The 17,376-nt window shown below is 29.3% G+C and overlaps 1 protein-coding gene across 6 annotated transcripts; it reads right to left on the bottom strand.

Annotated features, from left to right (window-relative positions):
* On the bottom strand, nucleotides 1–3,689 carry LOC108469491 (protein LATERAL ROOT PRIMORDIUM 1-like). 6 transcript variants are annotated; one of them, XM_053031691.1, is made up of 4 exons: nucleotides 1,858–3,689; nucleotides 1,439–1,750; nucleotides 620–701; nucleotides 1–439 (listed from the first exon to the last, which is right to left on the bottom strand). In XM_053031691.1, exons 1-4 carry the CDS (start codon nucleotides 2,831–2,833, stop codon nucleotides 358–360), a joined length of 1,452 nt encoding a protein of 483 aa, XP_052887651.1. In that variant the 5' UTR covers nucleotides 2,834–3,689; the 3' UTR covers nucleotides 1–357. The 6 variants fall into 6 exon arrangements, 4 of the variants coding, with proteins under 4 accessions (XP_052887651.1, XP_052887650.1, XP_017625861.1 ...); XM_053031690.1 differs by having other exon boundaries at nucleotides 534–701; XM_017770372.2 differs by having other exon boundaries at nucleotides 520–701.
* Nucleotides 3,690–17,376: the final 13,687 nt, after the last annotated feature.

The raw sequence follows: 17,376 nt of genomic DNA on the forward strand, positions 1-17,376 counted from the left end.
TTAAAATAAAATAAAATTCAAATTCTCCAAAATTAACCCCTAAACAAACATCAACCATGTTTATTTTTTCCATAGTTGAAGTAAAAAATTCCAAACACCATTTGATCATGTATGAAGTGTTCATACAGAGATTTTGTTTGAAATTATATCGAAGCTCGAGAAAATTCGCAGCCAGGATCACGATAATGTCGGATACGGATATTATCACTGCACGAAAACGAAAACAAACAACAAACGAACGAGCATTTCTAGCTGCTTTCGGCATGGGACGATCGAATATACTAACCGGAATAGACTCCAAAGAATATTAAAGCATGATTACAACTTATTGATCATCAAACATCAAAACTTCATCATCTACAAGACAAAGCCGGAAAATCGACAATGCAATGCAACTTTGAGCGGTAAGAACGGATCAAACATGCCATTAATCAGTTTCCTGATACAGATACGATACATAAATACGAGTAAATATATAAAGATAGAATGACAAAGCAATTCACATGATGATTTAAGTACCCTTAGAAGCATGCCTGCAGCTTTATTTTGATCCGCATTAGTCAACAACGATGCATAAGATGATAGAATACGGATAAATTTGCAGCATCTTACAGAATACCTTATCGTTAGAAGCCAAACGCGATTCCCACATCGACAGTCCCGATTTTCACAAGTGACCTGCAAAACATCTTGAAGAAAACCTGCAAACAAGTAAATTATTGCACACTTTTCTCATACAAAAGAAATGCAAAGACCCGATGTGTTCATGAATCAATGTCACACGGGACACTGGTAGAGCAATGGGTTTGGGATTCAGCATCTATAGAACATAACATACAAGAATCGGGCTGAGGGTGTAAACATTGGTAGGGATGATTTTGTCATACTAGGAAGAATTCATGAATGCATGCAAAATTGCAGATTTGTCCACAGATTTCTGATAGCGACATCGATCTATAGCAATGAATGATGGGGACAAAAAACAACTACTCAAACTAAAAAGTCCAAAAAAACAGCAGCATTGAGACGACGACGACAACAATCACAAATTCCACATTTACTTCATGCTTCATTACAAACCGGAACAACAAAACTATACCGGCAGAATCAATCGGAATCAAGTGAAAAAAAAAAACCAGCATAAATAGTTACATAAATACACTTAACACAATGTCATAATTTGATGATAAAAAAAGCACATTACAATGAACAAACATTAATTTCTTCTTCTTTCCTATGTTATCTTCGATTCGAAATTCGGAATTTGATAAAAAGAACATAAATTAACCCTTTTTGAGACCACTATATATATATATATATATATGAGATTCAAGAGTTCTACAAAAGCAAGAATGTACCAAAAATCTTACGAGGAATAGACTACAATGCATCATCTTCACGAGTTTTTTTTTTTTCAAAACTCAGTTTATTGGATTACCATAACCCAAACCACCACCGAGAAATCCACCACCAGTAGCGGCATAAACGTCTGAAGGATCGAGAACAGGTGATGAAGACGACCCAGCATTTCTCCCACCACCACCTAAATGCAATTCAGATATATTTGGAAATCCATCTCTTCCTTCAACTCCTTGATCATAAAGAAACCCTTTGAACACATGTCCACCGATCTTAACGACGGCTTGATATGCGTACTCGTCTTCACCGCCCTCCACTGCCGTTACTCGTACGCATTTGAAAACCGCAGGCGCACGGACTTGCCCTGGCAATGTCTCTTTAAAACCAACATCTGCACAATGCATCCACATAAGTATTTAGAAACCCTACAAAAGAATAATTTTGTTGATTTATATCAAAAATTTATATCGAAAATAATACTAAAGAACTAAACAAAACCTTGGTGGCTCGAGCTTGTATCAAAGCTTCGAGGAGGGGTAGTATTTGAAGTTGATGTATGTGAAGTGGTGGTGGTTTGTGAGGTTACAAGCCTTGGTTTTTTAGCACCGGAAGTAGACCCCGATGAGCCAGCTCCAGCGGTTGTAGCGGCGGCCGACATGAGCTGACGTTCTCTTCTCCGAGCAGCGGGTACCCATGTACTTTTAACGTGAGTAGGGCAATCTAAGCCTCGACTTTTACAACATGTTCTACACCTTCTATGGGTGCAATCTTTTTTAGCTTGATTCCCACAATCTTGACATGTTGCCCCTGAACTAGAACCAGAACCACCGCTACCTCCACCCATTCCACCGCCGTCACCAGCCATCATGGAGGGATTATTATCAAGGAGGGAAGCTGGTTTTTTAAGATAATGTGAAGAACTTTGGTTCTGCCATAGTTGCATCCCACTGAACTTACCAGTGTCTTCCACATTTTGTGGAGGTAAACAAGGAGACGCTGTTAGGAGTGGGATAACACCGACACCTAGTGCGGTGGCAGCGGCGGCGGCGGAACTCGGACCGTTGATTTGTTCATTCACCATGATGGGATCTTGAGTATGATGATGATGGTGATGATGATGATGGTTAAAAGAAGCAGCAGGAGCAACGACGACAAAGTCCCGCAGACCAACCATCCCCATCTCAGGACCAGCAAGTCCATAGTTGATCGGACGAGCAGAAGGAGGCCATTGAGCCGGAGCCGCCGCAGTCGCCGCCGTAGAAGCGGCGTTGGGATTGAAACCGAGTGATAATAAATCATCGGGGCCAGCTCGAATTGCTGTGGACGATGATGTCGCCCAATCTGCAAAGGCTCCTCCTGTATCTGACGGTAGCTGCCCTCTTGTGGTAGCCACAATGGCAACAACAAAAAAATAACAAAAATATATATTCCTTCCTTTGTAATAAAAGAAAAAAAAATTCTTACCATAAAACATACATAGATATCTATGTGGGTGTTATATAAGGTAGAAGAAGAGGAAAAGTGGGGTCAAAAAAATCTCTGAATTTGTAGCAGAAGATATAAAAGAAAGGGTTTTTGGAAAGAGAGAAAAGAAAGAGAGATCTTGTTTGTTGGGTGCCTTTCCAATTAGTGCAGCAAGCAGTGTTTATATACACACACACATACACACATACATATATGTATATATTTATATCTTTAGCTTCTGCAAGCAAATCAACTTGGTACTGAAAGAGTGTGTTTTGATGAGAGATACTGTCACAAAGATTAGATTTTTGAGAATGAAAAACAAATTTGCAGATACTTCTTCTGCAACTGCTGCAATCTTACAATATATAACAAAGCAAAGCAAAACAAAACAAAACAAAAACCTAAAAAAGCTCAGTGTATGTATGTATATATAAACACCATATATATAAAGCCAATTATAAACAACCCTTTTCCTGTTTTCTAATGTTCTTTATCTCTATTATTCTTTTTCTGTTATCTCTCTTCTTCTCCATCATCGTCTTCTTCTTCTCTTCTTCTTCTTTTTTTCCTTTGATAGAAAGTGAAAATGAATTTGGGTTTCTTTTCAATCTTATTTCTTTCTCTTTCTCTCACTCACTCTCACTATCTTTCATTATTTCTTGCTTTCTTTTTTCTTTTCTTTTTTTTTTTTTTTGATTCTCTGACTCTCTCTCCAATAATCACTACTATTTACTATAGAAGAAGGAGAAAAAATAAATAAAGTAGGAAGGAGTTTTTGTTCTCTAGTTTTTGTCATTTTATGCCATCTTTTCAACTCTGCACTTCTCAATTCTTTTCTTCTTCCTTTGGGTTTTTCTACAAGTAACAATCATTTTTGTATTTTAAGTTGATTTTTTAGATTATAATACAGGTAAGTTTATCTGTAATTAATATAAAATAATAATAGTGATAAGATTAAATATTTTAGCATAAAATAAAAAATAAGTTAAACATATCGTACCTGAATAATTTGAAGTAGAGATCACCTAATTATATTTATTTTACATAATTATAAAAATTATAAAATAATCATTCAATTATTTTTTTTGGTCACGTAAAATTGAAAATATTCAAAATTTAATATAATTAAATGATAAAAAGATAAAATTAAATAATTAATTAATTATTTTATAATTTTTATAGTTAAGTGACAAAAAAAGTAATGGTATTAAAACAAATTTCTTATTATCAATATATCAAATGAGTCGATATTTATTATATTAAGTATATAATTTTATGCATCGTCAATAAATCAAATAATTTGATCTAATTAGAAGTAAAAGATTTAATTTATTTTACTATTTATCATTATTCGATTAATTGATAATGTATACCAAATTAATTGCTATCCTCACACCTTTTGTATATTAAGGTTAGTCTTCTTTGGGTCGAAAGTGATATTCAAGTAAAATTCTCCTAATAATGACAATTCTGAAATCAAAATTTGATTCAAATAAGGTTTTCAAAATTAAATTAATGGTTAAACCAATTAGGTCACTAATATGTGAATGGTTCAATTAAATAAATAATTAAAAATTTTATAAAAATATTAAAAACGGCTCAACCATTAATTCAACGCATTTTTATCCAAACTATATCAATTTGTAATCTAATCAATTTAAATTTTTTATTCGATATTTTAATCAATTTCTAATCAACTGATTTGATTGGATACAACCTTTACATGCGTTATTCTCACACAGTCCTTTCCGTCGCGCGTTAGACTCCTCTTTCAACTAAAAAAAAAAAAAACATAGAGCTTGGGACCGTGGCCTTTTGCTTCTCACCTACTGGAGCGTGTATTCCACGCTCATTAACTACCCAAAACTATTTTGCTAGTAACAACAAATTATTTTACCCACACAAAAAAATTATCATAAATTATTTTTAAAACACTAAAAATTGGGTTTCGATCCAATGATAAATTATTAGTTTAATTAGTTCGGTTTGATGCAAAAATATTTGTACATAAATGTTGAATTTAGTCTTTATTCTTGAATTTATTTTTTCAAAGTTTTTATACTTTTCGACTTTTTAAATTTTAATTTTAACTTAAAATTATTAAATTAGTTAACTAAAATAACGTGATTTTTTCTAATATTATGTGAAAATAGTGAGTGAACATAACAGTACAAATATGATAATATGTGTGTGGTATAAGATTTTCTATGCTATTCGAAATATAAATCATTTTAATTCCACCTATGATTGAAGTTATGAAACATACACAATACAAGTACGATCCAACTTTATTTTTCATGCTATATAAAAGTGATATTAATATGAGAGATTTTTTTTAGAACAACAAATGTCTCGAATTAAAGAGTGTGAGTTGTCTATGGTGGTTGTGTCTCGCACCATTCTCTCAAATGATACCATACTCCACGATATGGTGCAATAAAACATTTTTTATTTACATAATTAGCATTAGATTTATAATATTTGAGTTCACGATTCAAATAAAGTATAGTTTTAATTATAAAAACTTATATAAACTTAATTTAGAGAAAGACTTATGTCGGTTTATATCCATTTTTATAATATGTAAAATAATATAAAATTTATAATCAAATTATAAATTGTCCAAAACTTTCGTAACATTACTTATAAATAGTATAATATTTTGTCATAACTTTAGAATGTTTATTTTTATACTAAACTTTCTAGCCCTAACTTTAGAATTTTTTTATCTTTATAAAATACACAATTTATTTTATAATATAATTTTTAAAATTTATATTTGACCACAATCATCCCAAACACTTATACGTGCTCGTGCTTATGATCTATTTTTTAACTTTTATAAGAATAATTTTTTTAAATTAAATTTTAGAGTAATTATCTACGTAATTACTTCAATTTTCACCCTCTCCCTAAGAATTAGATTTTGATAGGACTTATCAATTATAATGATTACCCAAACATGCTACCGTAATATAATTGCAAGCAATTACACCCAAATCGAATTACAAGCAAAAGAGTGAAACATACCTCTAGTGAAATATAGAATATGACAATATTTGCAAAATTAAAATGTTTTATTTTCGATACAAGTATTGAGTGCAGTGGTAAATAGACTTATTCATAGGCTGGACCATTTGGCCTGGCTCGAAGGCCCGTCTGAAATGTGGGAGGATTAGGCAAAAATATATGCCCGAAAAATGGGCTTGGACAAAAAAATAAGGCCCGTTTAAAAAATTGGTCCGGCCTTGGGTAAGGCATTTTTAGCCCAACCCGAATTCACTAAATGACAAAAAAAACTCTTTTTTATTTTTTAATATTATTTTCTTATTGTTTTATCCCTATTTTGCTACAATTTTACTATTATGTTGCTACTATTTTGTTGTTATTGTTTGGATATTGTATAAAACTTATATTATTGTTAATTTTGTTATTATTTTAGAGGCATTTACTTGTTAAATTGCATCTATAATGTTATTTAAGTATACATATTTTTAAAATTTATTTTCAATTTGTTGGGAAATATTTATTTTGATATTTTTAGTATTTTTGATGTATTATATATATTTTTAAACTATATAAAAAATAATATAAAAATTAATATGGTCGGACTGGGTCAAGCCTAGGCCTAGGCAACGAGCCTAAATTTTTAATTGAACTTGGCCCGGCCCGACCCATGCAAACTTCTACTGGTAAATAGGAATGACAATGGGGTGGGGTAGATTTTTGCCGACCCAACCTCAATCCCGACCTGAAGCTTGATCAATCTAACTCAACTTCAAACTAACCCGAATTTAGTTTAATTATTTAGTTTTTTTTATTATTTTGAAGCAAATAATATTATTATTTTTAGTTTAGACTTAAAACTTAATTATATGTATATATCAAGAGTGTTTTTGTAAGTATTTCAAGACAAGACAGATTTACCTAAATCTTGTCTCGATCCATCCCGACTTTTTTTTTAATTTCACCTGACCCGACTCCCCAAATCTAAAATTTAACAAAAAAATATGATTCTAAAATATCGAATTGAGTCTAAATTCATCAAATTTAGGTTTTTTTATCATTCATAATAGTAAAGCACATTCTACTCACAATAGATAAAAAAACATAAATTCAGAACTTAAATACAATATTATTAAAAGTAGAACGTAAACCATAAAACGAATACGAAAATAAAAAATAAGTTGTTACATAAAATTTAAAATATTTATGCGTTTTACACCGTCCAATTTACGCACTACGTAGGCACACCGTGTGCCGAAGTCTATCTTTTTGAAAGCACGCCCCCCCTCTCTCTCTCTCTCTCTCTCTCTCTCTCTGTGTGAAAGCACTTATTTTTAAAGCCTCTTCCACATTTAAGTGTGTTTTCCTTTTCTAAGCCATTTGAAAAAGCATTACACCAATGCTACTTATTTTATTATTTGCTCATGTCTTATCATTCAACCCACAAGGAATCATTTTTTCCTATCTATTATTTTATATTACTCAACAATATATATTTCTATATAAAATATACAACTACCCATAACTTTAATTAAAAAAATTACCCACAATCCTATTTTTAGATAAAAAAAATACACGTGTTATTGCCAACAATATCATTTGAATTAAGATCTGATTAACTATTTAACTATAATGGTTAAACTTTAATTCACGTGTTTTGAATATGTTTAATATCGTGTTTGATTTTATATTCAATATCTAAGCATACAGCTAAGTTGATGAAAGTGAAGATGCTAATGGAGATGAAGTGGAGGCAGATGTTGCAAAATCTATCATCGCTATATTATTAAATATGCTTTGCCTCGTCACTTTTCTTGTTCATTGTGGATGTGAAATCTTGAAAATCATTATTATTTTTTACGAAAAAAATTAAAGTTGTTTCTATAGAATATCTTTATATACAAGGGTAAAGTAGTATTTTTATTAAGTGGGGTAAGGCAGGGCAATTAAGTACACTCATCGTTCCATATCCACGATGATAATAATAAAAGGAATCTACTCACCTCACCATCTTTATGTGTTTTTATTTTTAAATCGAGTCTATTCAAGGTATATCGACTTAAAATTTATCGAGTGGCTCAGATTTTATTATTCCAAGTAAAATAACTTAATCGATACAATGTTGATATTTTACTTTGTGATTAAAACATTAAAGGTAGGTTTGGATGGACGGTGCGTTTAGCTGTGGTTAGTGTAAAAACAGTTGTAGTGATGAGATTAAATATTGTAACGATACTGTAGCGTGAGATAAAAATAAACTAAGCGCACCGCATCATACTCTATCGCTTATCTAAACCCACCCAAAATATAATTATTTGTTACATGAAAACGCTTAAATGGAAAAATGAATGCTTGTATCTTTAATTTGAAGATATAAAAAATAAAAGAAAAAAAAATGGCAAAAGATTGTTAAAAAGTTGACATGATTGTATTAATTCTTGCTTAAGATTAGGATAACATTTGTGTAATGATGCAAAGAGATTGCAAATCTCATGCTAAAAGAATGCCATTGATTTGAGTTACAGGTGAGAATTAAATTATAGGTGAGAGAGGGTGTGCTTATAATTAAGAAAGACTTGGAAATTGCTTAATCAAATGATAAGCTTTTATGTTGCTCCCTAAAATATTGTTGGGGACCCATCCTTTTCAAACAAATAATTAAAATTATATTGGTTTAATATTTTTAATACAGTACTTAAAATTATTTATAATCCTTTTCAACTTATAAATAAGAAGATAATACGTTTCAGCACACTCAAATTCACGCCCTCTTGTACTGACAACAATGCTCATACCAATCAAACTAAGACTTAGGGTGAGTTTGGATGGGCAGTAGGATGCAGCGCGTTTAATTTAATTTTTTTCTCACGCTACAGTATTCCTACAATGTCTAATATAACTACCACTATTGTTTTTATACTATCTGCAAGTAAATTCATCCTATCCAAATCCACCATCAATCGACGATGTTTGTGTATCTATTACAATTAGTAAATCTCATTGAATTAATTGTAATTGTAATATCCCAATTATTTAATCCAATTCTCACGAGGGTTTAATGATCGAGAAAATTACATATTTATAATTCATCACGATAAACTTTATTAATTAAACACGTGGTAATTATGATGAGGTGTAATTACTATCCTAATGATTGGTAATTTCAATATATTCTTAAGATTAGGTGAGCTTATGATTTAAATTAGATTATTGCTATTTAATTAATCAACACCATCTATTTATTTCATCAACTTTAAGAGCACGTGGGTCACATAATAAAACCTAAGGAAATCATTTTTTCCACACTAAAGTTTAAACATGTCAAATCATGTCTTAATTAACTTAATACAAACCCATTGTGTCATGTTTTAATTAAGTTAATTCAAAACATATGTCCAATTATCACATGATTATTATATTAATTAAACAAAAGCACCCTAATTTATCATTTAATCTTCATCAAAGAATGTCACATCTTCAATTAGACTACACATAAATAGAATGAAATTCCAAAAATATTTGATGATGACATTATCAACCCACATCTTTATTAATACCAAAACATTTAAACATGGAAACCCATTTCTGAACATAGATGAGTGATTCCAAATTAAATTAAATTGATGAGGTTGATATAATTGTATAATTAATATTTAAATTAATAATTAAGTTGCTGGTTGAGTCTTAGTTAAATTAGTATGGTTATTGTTATCAATGTAAAAAGATGTGGGTTTGAGTATAATGTAACGCATTATCCTCCTATTTACAGATATTTACAGACTGGAGAGAGATTAAATAACAGATATGATCAAAACCCTATCTGAAATCGAGAGGATTCTTTAACCGAGTTAGATTCGATTTTAATTTTTTTTAACTTAGATTCATTCAAATTCGTGCAAATAACTGGGGGTTCGAGTGTACTGAAACGCTTTATATTTCTTTTTATGAGTTAAAGAGAGATTTTGAGTAGCTTTAAGTATTGTGTTAAAAAGAGTCAAATATTATTAGAATAGATAATGGGACTGTTAAAAATTATATTTCTAAATAACAAAACAAATTAAATTGAGTCGACATGAGATAAAAAAAATATAAATTCAAATTTAGCTCAAAGTAGGTTAAGCAGGTTATTCAACTCATGAAAATCTCTAATGAAGAGACAAAACTTCCTTAAAATAAAAATGGTTCTTTAAATTCTACTAAACCGGTAAAATTATAAATTAATATATCATATAATTACAATTTAGCTTCTCTAAATATAATAAAATTTTAATTAAATTTTTTAAAAACTATAAAAATATCGTAACAATAAAATTACATTTCAACTCTTATAAATATATAAAATTTAATATAAGTCCTTATAAAGAAAAATTCAAACATACCCCTGATAGGGTATCTTTGATGTTTATAAATAATCCTTCAAATGCCAAGGTGTTAAACATTGTGATTTCATGAAAGAAAGAAGATATTTCAAAAGATGGATGGAGTCCAGCTGGTATGGTTTGATTGGGGCAATCACATCACACATTAATTCCAAAATGTCAAACAAAATATCTCATCAAACGTTCCATCTTCTTTCCACCGTTGACCATTAAACAGTTTCCAATAAATCAAATCCATTGAAATAAAATTTAAAATTTTAATCCAATCCCTTTATCCCCCATCTTTCATCCATTTTGCTTATAATTTATTGATATCGGTATTATTATTAGTATCCATGATATAAATTTAAATACATTGAAGCTAGTTTATTATTCTATTTAAGAGTTAAATAAATGTTATAACATAGTATTTTATCACATTTTAAGAGTTAGATTGCTGTTTGACTATTTTACTTAAAATATGAACATATTAATTTATGTGCATCAACCTTTTTTTAAAAATTCATCATTTTACTATTAAAATTTAGTGTGGTTGACGAAATAACTAGACAATTCCACGTAACATATCATATGTACCTTATGTTGTCGTATAAAGATTAGTTTTTAATATTAAAAATAGACGTAAATTTTAACATAATGCCTAGTTTACTTTCTGATTTAATGTATAAAAGCTAATTTGCTTATTTTTTTAGTAGAGGGGACAAAATGCAATTTAACTCTTAATACAAAAGCTTCCATTGTACTTTTACTATATCCGAATTTAAAAAGATTATTGTTAAAACTAAAGTCATTAATGGCAATAGAATGATCGCAAAAAAATAAAGTAAAAAAACACACACACACATTTTTACGTTGGTAGAGGAGAAGAAAATTTACAAATGTTGAATTCAAATAATATAAGATAAGTTTCGACTACATCTATTTAAAAATTAAAACTTTATTCTAATCAATGTCAAATAAAAGCAGTATAGTACGGTTGGAATACCTTATTCTAATCAATATCAAATGGAAGAAATATATTTTATATAGATTTTACCTGTTCAGCCTTAACCCCTTAATTTTATCACTATATTATTTATTTAACATAAATTTGAGTTATACAGACTCTAATAATTCTAAACTAAATTATTAAAATATCGATATTATATTAATCAAATCATTTCATCGATTGTGACCATTATTTTCAACAAATAATTTTACGACTATGTTATTTCGAGGATTTCATTTCAAATATATAAAATTTTGAAAAAAGAAAACACATATTTTTATATCATATATTTGTATTTAAATATTCTTTAATGTGTAAGAAATATTGCAGAATCCAGATATAAAAGAATATTTTGTTTATGTCCATCCATTTTCATTTTCTAGGGATTTACTACATTCTTCTTGTTTCTTCTAAAAATTATTTACACTAGAAATTAAATTATTTACGAGAATAAGTTATTTTGAAAGGTAAAATTGATATCGTATTAAGTGGCGTCACTTATAGAAAAATATTTTAATAAAAATAAATAAATAATATTTTAATTATAAAAGGATATTGTTACTTGTAATTTTTATTTTTAAATACATAATAACATATTTGATCCTTCAACTTAAAAAATTATTTTAGTCATTTATTTAATTTTTCATTTTTTTAACCATTGAACTTATATTTTGTCAAATCACCCCAAATAAATAGAAAAATTAACATTTGTTAACTTAAGTGATGTGACATACACATAGATTGCCACGTGGTTAACATGCATAATTTAGTTTTTTATTTATTTATAAAATTTTAAAAATTAATTAAACGTTGACATTTCATCCAAGTTGTAATTTATATGTATGTCATGTCTTCAAAGTTAAAAAACATTGATTTTTCCATCAATTTTGGAATAATTTGATAAAAAACACAAAAATTAAATAAAAACTAAATTGATTCTTTTTGTAAAATTTGAAGACCAAATATCTTATTATACCTTTAAAAAATTAAAGGTGACATTTAAAAAGGGTGTTACTATTTGTTTACAACACCTTTTATAATCAAAATATTATTTTATTTATTTATATTTATTAAAATATTATTTTTATAAGTGATGTCGCTTAACATAATAGGGACATCGACCTTTACAATTTAAAATGTTTTATTCTCATAAATAATTTGTAATCTATTCCATTTTCATAATTATTATTATTTTCTGTATCATTAATGTAAAAACCCATTCTTCTTCATTTCTTCATATTTATTATATATACATATATAAATTTCTATAGTCATGGGCATAGTTTCCCTACAACAAACAACACCCCAACCACCCTCTTTCTTCCACAAAAGAGACAACTCCCCTATCATATAAAAGATTTATTTTTATTAATTTTAAAAAAAATCGAATTTGATTCAATAATTATTAATTGACCCAAATTCCAACATTGGAATATTTAATTCAAATAATTCAGTGACCTTAATAAAAATTAGTGTTGTTGAAACCAGATCGAATCGAATTAGTTATTCGAACAAAATATTGAACTAACCCTTAAGTGAACCACAAAAAATTGATGCTTGAACAAATTAAACTGAGAATAGAGGATTTGATCGTTATTTAAACTCAATCTTTGACTTTTGAAGACAATATTATTAATAAGAACACGTGAAAATTCAAATTCGACTCGACCCAGTTGTATCTGATAGTGAGAGTGTGGTAAGACACGCGTTTAGAAGAGAAAGTGGGGGAAGAAAAGTAGAAGAGCCGTGGTGATATTGTATTACAGCACAGATCTAAGTTGGAAAAAAAAATGTAGAATAGGGGGTTTATAGGGAAATAATAGGTTTTTCTAGGGTTCACATGTCGAGGTTAATATGGTTCGGTTTTTTTTTGTCCCTACAGAGAGATTGGTTGGGTTTATTACCTCGAGCCCAACGAAGATGACACACCGGTTCATAAAACCCGCGAGATCTTTCTTCTTCTCACTGTCTTTGTCTTTCTTTACCGTACTAACCTTCTTTTTTTCTCTTTTACTTTCAATCTCACTCGCTATTTGATCCCACTTTTTACACGTGCTCCTGCTTTGTCATCTTCTTAATTTTTAATTAGGTAAAATTTCCTCTTCTGTGCTTCGTAATTTTAATTTTGAAATATTTGATCCTTTTAAATAAAAAAAGATTGCATTTTAAGTTCTTTCGATTTTTTAAAGTGAGTAACTAAAGGTAATTAACCACAATCTTTAAATTTTTTTGTCAATTGTACATTTTTTGTTGTGGTTATGATTAGGGGACAAAGCTAGAATTTTTTTTAAAGTGGCCGAAATTAAATTTCAATTTTTATGATAATAAAAATATAATTTCACCTTTTTAATAGACTAATTTTTTTTTTCATTTTAGTAGGGACCAAGGCCCTGACCAGCCTCACAACTACGGCCCTGAGTATGATAATGAGTGCAATTTAATTTCTATCGATTTTTAAAAGAGAACGATTAAGGGTAATTAGTCACAATGTTTAACGATTTTTTTGTCAATTATCCATTTTTTTATTGGTATGATAATAAATTTAATTCTCGAAGTTTACACATTTTGTCAATTTAATCTCATTTAACAGATTTAGCTCACAACATTTACACATAATATAAAAAAAACAATGTTTAAATTTTTAATTATAGCGATCAACATTTAGTATTGATTTAACAAATCTATCCCGTAACGTTTACAAATTCTATCAATATCTACATGAAATATATAAAACATCAATGGCTAAATTTATTATCGCACCAATTACAATTTACGGGAAATATTAATGTTGTGATTATACGTGTGACCAAAGTTAAATTCTTAATTAATTTGAAAAATAAATGTACCAAATTGAACATTATTAATGCCAAACTTCGGCGCAAAAGAGTATTTACCAAGGAAAAGGTTTGGCGCGTGCAAGTGGGCGAGTTTGAGGACAGTAAGATGTAAGAAGTAGCATTGGATTTACTGCAAAAAGGGTAGCCTACGAAAATAGTCAGTGAAAGTATGTTTGATAGAACAAAACGTGTCAGTGTTTGATTGGTCTGTAGAGCAGTGGTCAGTCACGGACTGTCATGCCAGATCTGGGAATTTTGTATTTTATACAATATGTAAAAAATGTCCAATTCCGAACAAAATGGAAGAATTACAAAATAGAAATAAAATGTCTTATTGGAAAGTTTTGTTGAAAAATATTAAATTTGAAAAATAAATTTGAGGAAAAAAATAAATTTATTTAAAACATGAGTCAAGCTCGACTTTAAACACTTAAGACTTTACTTTGTTATTTTTAAAATTTATAATATTTTATATTTAATTTTTAATTTGATCAGACATAAAGTGTACTTTTTGTATTCAAAAGAAAATGTGAGAGATTTTATTAAGAGTTTTATTAATTTATTTTATATAAAAATTAAAGAATTACAGGAAAATATTTAGTAGTCGCATTTTGAATCTAAATTCAATTCGTTTCGACAAACCTCTCGCAATATTATTTTTTCAATCCACTAAACTTAAACTCGAGATTTATTTAAACGTGATCGAATTTATTACTATTTAAAAGTAAAAATATTAATAAAAAAAAACTTCACTATAATTAGGTATGGGTAAAATTATTTTTCACTCCACTTGGTGTACAGATAACACAAATTTGGGCCTTAGGTTTAGCGTTTGGGCCCAATATAAGGACAATAGTGACGCTTTGTTTGGGATTGGCTACGTAGATATGAATTATAATAAATATTAAATAAGATATAAAATACAAGATAAATTTAAGATAAATTATACTCATGATCCCAGCTCGAATCAGCAACCTCAACAGCATAGATCATTTAGATTTGATTGCTATTAGACACGCCAATATATTTTTCAGTAAATCAAATACTACACACAATCTATTCAATACTTCTAACTGTACATCTATCAATAAATCAGGGAAAGGAGATGAATTGAAAGCAATTCTCCAAAACGAACGTATAGGGTTTATGTAGAAAAAATATTAAAAAGTTATCAATAAAAAGTAAAAGATAAAATACTAGAAAATTAAAATATTATCTTAATAAAAAGTATAAATATTATTTTTATAAATAAATTCCCAAAATAAAGTTGTCAAAATTATGTCACGGTAGCTCAAAATTTTTACGACAGTTCGGATTCTGTCTCTTTTTGACTATCCGATCTTACTTTTACACTGGATCAAAAATCAAATAATTTATCAAAATTAAGTACAATAAACATGTGGAAAATATAATATCGATATTGACAAGTAATGAATAGAAATTCGTTCGTAGAATATCTTGACTAGAATTTGGTATATCACCATTTGGAAATTATAAATGTGATTATGTACCAAATCTTACCTTGGTTGATGTTGTTGTGTTATGCCATGATAGGTGTTTAGACTCTGCCTAAAGAGAAGAAGCATGTATCACACCCTTAATAGGCAAGGTAGGGTGGATGGTGTTGGCGATGATTACAACAACTTTGTTTTTAAATTCATTAAGGTCCACCATGTCTAAAACGTGCTAGAAAATTTCTAGCAAGCTAGACGTGGAAATTATTTTAATAGAGTCGACACTAATCAATTTAAGACTAATCATTGTTAGCTACTTATATAAAATCGAGAGTTTGGTACACATACGATTACATGAATATATATATTGTGTTTAAATGGGCCGTGAGTATGGATTATGGGCCCATATAAGAACCACAATCTTATCTCTAAATCAAGAAAACTGAAAATCCATTCCGTTTGGATTCCCATTTGAATTATTAATTTTTAATGACAAATGAATATTTAAATTTTATTTTATTTTAAATCCAAATAAAAAAAATGTATAGTGAGGCCCAATGGGTAGGGTTGGCCTTATATAGTTGCCTACCAAACTTATTTAAGGGTAGAGTAGTCCATCAAACTCGATAGGCCCGACTCAACTTGAGCTTGGATTGGATAAGGGTTTTGAACCTCAAGTTCAACTTGGTTTGATTTCAATTTAAATAATAAAAATATTTTTAAAAATTAAAATTAGTTATAAATATATAAAATATCAATTAAAAATATATTTTTTTGAATATTAAAATGAACTTTTTAGACAAGTTGAGTAGACCTAAAAATAAGTTTGGGCATAAATTTTTTTTTGAAACCGAGCTTTGTTCGAACTATGAACAACTCTACTGTCTACCCATGTGGGGTCACAATTTAGATTAAGAATATATATTTGAACTTGAATTTTAAAAATATTGTCTACGCGGCTGAGATGGGCATTCGGCGTCTGCTAGTAGAAGGTGACTCATTGTCAGTTATCAAGAGCATTAAGAAGGGAGGGGAAGACAAATCAGTTCTTAGGCCTATTACTCAACATATTTGCAAAATGGGGTTGAGTTTTGATGAGGTATCTTACTTGTTTGTGCCCCGAATGGTTAACGGAGCAGCCTATACTCTTGCATTGGAAGGCCGGAGAAGACAGATTTGTGGTGGATGGGGTAATGGCGTTCCTGAATCGGTGAAAAAGATTGTGACGGCAGACAGATTGGCATGGTTCCCCTTGGTGGCTTTGAAATTGGAGAAGGTTCGATGAATCCCCAACGTGGTGTTCAAAGCTTTTGCTCTCTCCTTTACTCGGCTCCGATTTTCAATTTTTGGAGAGAGGGTTGGCTGATATTTTGAAGATGAAGAGGTTTGGCTCAAGATGTTATCTTTCTGCTTTCTTTTATTGGTAGTTTCTAGGAGTTCATTGATTACCTGCTTAGACAGCTGTTTCCTATTTCTTCTGTTGCCTATCTTTTCAGATGTTTCTGTTGCCTTGAGCCGTGCAATAATAATACCAGCGAGTTATATTCAAAAAAAAAATATTGTTTATTGCATATTCAGACAGATGAAAATAATTGTTTCAGATATCTATTATTTAAATCTGCATTGATTATCCAAATAACGAATGTGGATATGGATTCGAATATCTGAATCCACCAATCAATTCTGATTTTATATATAAATAAAGAGAATTTGAATGAATTTGAATTTGGAATTTTATAGATTTCGATATATGAAGAATGATTTGAAATTCTTGTCTACCATGCAATTAATTTTCATGAAATTAAGGAAAAAGTAAATCATTAGTCACTAAACTTTAATTAAAATAATATTTTAGTCATTAAACTTTTAAAATGATAAATCAATCA

Source organism: Gossypium arboreum, chromosome 8, assembly GCF_025698485.1.
Source record: "Gossypium arboreum isolate Shixiya-1 chromosome 8, ASM2569848v2, whole genome shotgun sequence".
Lineage (NCBI taxonomy): Eukaryota > Viridiplantae > Streptophyta > Magnoliopsida > Malvales > Malvaceae > Gossypium > Gossypium arboreum.

Bases quoted from the DNA above. Each gene is read 5' to 3' on its own strand.
- LOC108469491 (XM_017770371.2), bottom strand. From the start codon at position 2,833: ATGTTTTATGGTAAGAATTTTTTTTTCTTTTATTACAAAGGAAGGAAT. The intron at 1,751-1,857 runs GTTTTGTTTAGT...TGCATTGTGCAG, and splicing joins TACAAGCTCGAGCCACCAAG to ATGTTGGTTTTAAAGAGACA. The intron at 702-1,438 runs GTAATCCAATAA...ACTTGTTTGCAG, and splicing joins CGGTGGTGGTTTGGGTTATG to GTTTTCTTCAAGATGTTTTG.